The sequence below is a fragment of the Medicago truncatula genome, chromosome 1 (assembly GCF_003473485.1).
Source record: "Medicago truncatula cultivar Jemalong A17 chromosome 1, MtrunA17r5.0-ANR, whole genome shotgun sequence".
In the NCBI taxonomy this organism is placed as follows: domain Eukaryota; kingdom Viridiplantae; phylum Streptophyta; class Magnoliopsida; order Fabales; family Fabaceae; genus Medicago; species Medicago truncatula.
Genome location: NC_053042.1, coordinates 35,128,342 through 35,132,988, shown reverse-complemented (window position 1 = coordinate 35,132,988; position 4,647 = coordinate 35,128,342). Strand labels below are relative to the sequence as shown.

The 4,647-nt window shown below is 34.3% G+C and overlaps 1 protein-coding gene across 1 annotated transcript; it reads right to left on the bottom strand.

Moving 5' to 3' along the window:
* Window positions 1-463: 463 nt before the first annotated feature.
* LOC25484333 (RING-H2 finger protein ATL39) lies at window positions 464-1,006 on the bottom strand. Its single transcript, XM_013613114.1, has one exon. The coding sequence runs from the start codon at window positions 1,004-1,006 to the stop codon at window positions 464-466; it is 543 nt and encodes a 180-aa protein (XP_013468568.1).
* Between the last annotated feature and the right edge of the window lie 3,641 nt (window positions 1,007-4,647).

The window sequence follows — 4,647 nt, the reverse complement described above, 5'->3', positions numbered from 1 at the left end:
ACTCCCATATCTATCTGCGCACCGTTCTGATTAAAATTATAAGTATAAATTTTTATGATTTCTAACTTAACAAATTATTCTTATCTTTTCCAATTACGCCGCCAACGATATAACAAATAAAATATAAAATTCTCAAAGTAGTTCATAATCTACAAATTAATTAAAGTTCTTTTTACTCTTAATCGATCATTATCCATACAATGAAACTTAATAATTCATTCAAAACGAAACTTATATCTTCATAATACAACAAACCTACAAAAAAGGTTATAAGAGAAAGCATAACGACCTCTCCTATCAGTCGGCGTTTGCCTAACTTACAACTTTAGTAAAGAAAATAACATTATCTCCGTAGCTCCGGCACAACAACGCCTCTGGATCACTGCACCTCAGCTGGCTTGATACTACAACGGGGATTTAAAAAGCCCACTTTCTCCGAGAAACCATTGTTCTTCCTCTAATACTACCATGGGGATGCGGTGGCAGGGATGTCAATGACAACCATTCTCTCAGGCGACAAGCTCCGCTCGGAACCAGATGCATTAGAGCGTTTCAACATAAAGTCCTCCTCGAAAAAGTAAAGACATGAGCGACACAAAGGACAGCTAGGGTTAGAACGAAGCCAAACGTCAATACAATTGAGATGGAAAGTGTGGGAGCAAAACGGAAGGATGCGAATGGGATCATTATCTTCGTACTCCTCCAAGCAAACAACACACTCACCACGAGATTCTTCTTCTTGTTCAGACTTTGCGGTGGTATAGATGAAGGACGGAATAGCATATATAACAGACTCATCTAAGCCATGTGGAGCCTCCTCCTCTGTTGTTGTTGACTCGACTTCATATTCAAGGGATTCCAAGTCGCTCAACGAGGAGGAGGAGGAGGAGTTAGGGTGGAACCGGCGGCAAGTGTGGACTATGATTAAAGCGATAAGTACGAAACACAATGCTGCGAGAAACGAAGAGAAGACAATCACCAGAATATCAAAGATATAATTATCCATGCTAACGGGGAGGGGAAGGTAGTTTACTGTGACGGTGTTATGTGAGGAGACGGTAGTTTACTCTTTTTGAAGGAACGCGGGGTTGTGGGGGTTTTAGAGTTTCGATTCAATATATAATAACACTAACTAAATAGCTATATCAATCCCAAATCAAATTTCCACCGACAAAATAGGCTATATCTTCACTAAACAAAACCAACTAACTAACAGTATATCTGATAAAAACAAACTAAATGAAAATTACTTTTTTTTTTTTTTTTTGACAAGAATTACTATTTTTTATATGAATGTATCTTTCCTAAAGGGTTCAACAAACAACAAGTGCACAAACATGTAACACCGTACAATCTAGCAAGTCCGCGTACGGACTCGAAACCAAATTGCAAAAAAATGGCGATGCACAAATGTACACGAGGATAAACTTAGAACGAATTCAAGTAAACTTGAACTTTTTACTTATGGCGATGAACCCTATCGCCAACACGATTACAAATCCACAACCAACAACCCACTAGGATCAAGGACAGGATGTTAACAATGCCATTTTTGGCCAAACCATTCGTATCCTCCGACGCATGAGCAATGCTTGAAACAAACATATACCACATGCTCATACACCGTGCTCCACCACGAAAGAGGCCAAGAGAGTCAATGAAGGACAAACTGAATCTGCAAACGAAATTGAAACCGGATCTAAACGAATTGCTTAGATTTAAATATACACATTGTTTGTAGGAAAGTTGAAAACTAACTCCTAACGTAAATATTTTTCTACAAATTTCCTCTTCATATTTTCTTTTTAAAGTTTAGATTTACTTAATTTACACAACCTATATATTAAGGGATTTTGATCTCTATAAATATTTCAACTTTTTGTTCGACTTTTAAAAGTTATGTGTACACTTCAGATTTTTAAATGAGTTTTTGCATGAATGCTTAAAATATTACAAGAATCTCTACAAAAAATAATTAGAATTATTTTTAACAAAGCAGTAATTAAATATGATTTTTTAAACGCCAGAAACATAAAAATTCATATTTAATTAATGTTTTATAAAAAAATTAAAGTTTTTGGGGAGAGATTCTTATAATAATCTAAACTTGCATGCGTAAAAATTAAAATTTTGAAAGTTACACATAAGTTGACTTAAAAATAGAGATCAAAAGTGCGGAATGATAAACTTTTGGGGACTAAAAGTAAAAAAAAAAGAGAGAATTAGGTGGATTAAAACAAAAAGTTTGAATAATTATAAGGACAAAAAAAGAAGTAAAAATACATAAAATCCTCTAAAAAAAGTAAAAGTGTTTTTTTTTTAACAAACATATATATTTATTTATAATTTTATCCTCTAAAGGAGGAGATATAATATTTTGAGCTGACTTTTTCACTTCAAATTTTATCATTTATTTAAACTATTATATCTACTAGTGTGCACGTCCTCCGTTATTTATATTGCACTAATGAATATAAATTATGAACAATAATTTTTAATGAGATTCTGATTTTCGTTAGCGTTCCGATCTAAATCTGAGAGGCGCAAAAGTTTTTGAGAGGGTTGCTGTAACATCCCGTTTTCCCAACTTGAAAATTTTTCACATAATATCAGAGTATTTCAACATAAGCGGAATGTCACACTGCTTTTCATATAATCCTAAATAGAATAAAATCATTTATTACATCGCAACGGAAATATTTCAACATTTAAACAACTTTGGCACAAGGGCCTCAACATAAAATCTCATAAAATTTAGTCCAACATGTTCATAAAAGTTCATAAAATAATACGTAAGGAACAGAAAGCAACAACAAAATTTCCATCCCGTTACGTATCAGAGCACCTAAGACACACGTGAGAGAGAATCCACTCACGACAGCAACTATCCTTGGTCACCTGCAAGTTACCCATGCAAAGGCAACTATTTCCAAGCAGAAGGGGTGAGATTTCACGAACAATATACCGACTCCATTGAAGGTGGTGGTTTTCTCTTGAAAAGCCCTTCTAAATCGCATTCCAACTAAATGCAACTCTAGTTTGGCGATGCCTCCAAATTTCTTTGGTCACTGGGCATGTGGAAAGTGTTTGAGATGTTTGTAAAAAATTCCCAATTTTTCTTAACTATTTAGTAAAGGCATGGACGGAGCGTGTTTTGTATCTTGGCTGCAGAACCGCTAATAGACTAAAAACATTGATACGAAGACAACCTTTTGTACCGTTGGGAGAGCCGCAGGTAACTGCCGCTAAGGTTTAAAAAGTAATTTTGAGGTGCGATAGAGCAATTTTTAAAATGGGAAGGGCAATTTACTAAAGAATTATGCTATTTATCCAAATGTTTTTGCTCATTCCCAAGTTAAATGACCAAAATACCCATTCACTTGTTAACCCACGTTGGTACAAATGTCAACGTAAGTTAACACACGCTGCGTGAGTTAACATGCGCCAATTTTAATTTCAGCGGAAGTTAACTCAAGTTGCCATTTGCACTAGCGTGAGTTAACTCACGCTAGACTCAACCCAATTTATTTTTGATGCAGTTTTTGTCTGCTGCTAAAACTTTGTTATTGCATTAATTAGTTTATCTTACATTTCATTTTATTATTGTAAGACCATCCACATTGGTGAGGTCTTCCCCATTTAAGACCTGTTACCTAATAGGTACCTTCAATGTGGAATTTTTTTTTTTGGGTTTCACTTAAGACTCCATTCTTAAGTGGGTCTCACATTACTTTTTAATAAAATAATCATTGTTGAGTTCTTTTTGTTGAAATATAAATGATAAAAGAGTTATTGGTGGGATCCATTTAGACATTTTTATTAAGAGGGTCTCTATTGGAGTGGTTGAGTATTTATTAGATACTATTATTAAAAATTATAAAAAAGTGATGTGTCTATGTGAGACTTATTTAAGACCTTAAGATTGAAGGTCTCTATTGTGGATGCTCTGAAATACTAAAAGTTTAGTCTAGACAATGCTACCTAAAAGAATGAATTATTTTGTCACGTGACAAGTGTAAGTTATCACATCTCATAAAGAACAACAAGCAAACAAGTTTCTATGGTTTTCCACATGTGCCATACATAGGGCAATACAAATGAGTATGGTGATGATAACATGTTCAGTTGCAATTGGTGTTGGCACACACCATGTTACTTTTAAGTGTTTGGATATAATATATGCAACATTCTTGGGGATGTTTAACTTACAATCTGCAATTTGGGGATAATTGGTTAGCGCGAGTTAACGCACGCTGCGTGAGGTAACTCGCGTATCGTGGGTTTACTTGCGTATGAGTATTTTGGTCATTTCACTTAGGAATGAGCAAAATCGCTTGGATAAAGAGCAGGTTTATTTACTAAAAATAAAGCAGCCCAAGAATTATTTTAGTATAACATAGATACTGGTTTGTCTCAATATTAAAATATCATAAACCAATTATTTTGGTGTATATTTTAATTTAAGAGTTTAATTATGTGAATTTAAGTTCTGTTAGAGTTCTTAATTTAATTTTAATTTTAGAGAATTAAGATAAAAATATGGTGATTAGGTGGGAAATGTTATGGATGCTCCGACCGCTTTTGTTTCAAGACATTTCTCTACTTGGCGGAAGGCCATTGTTAAGGTGGATGATGGAGTGGGAGATA

Excerpts from the sequence above, each read along its gene's own strand:
- LOC25484333 (XM_013613114.1), bottom strand. The coding sequence starts at position 1,006 with ATGGATAATTATATCTTTGATATTCTGGTGATTGTCTTCTCTTCGTTT.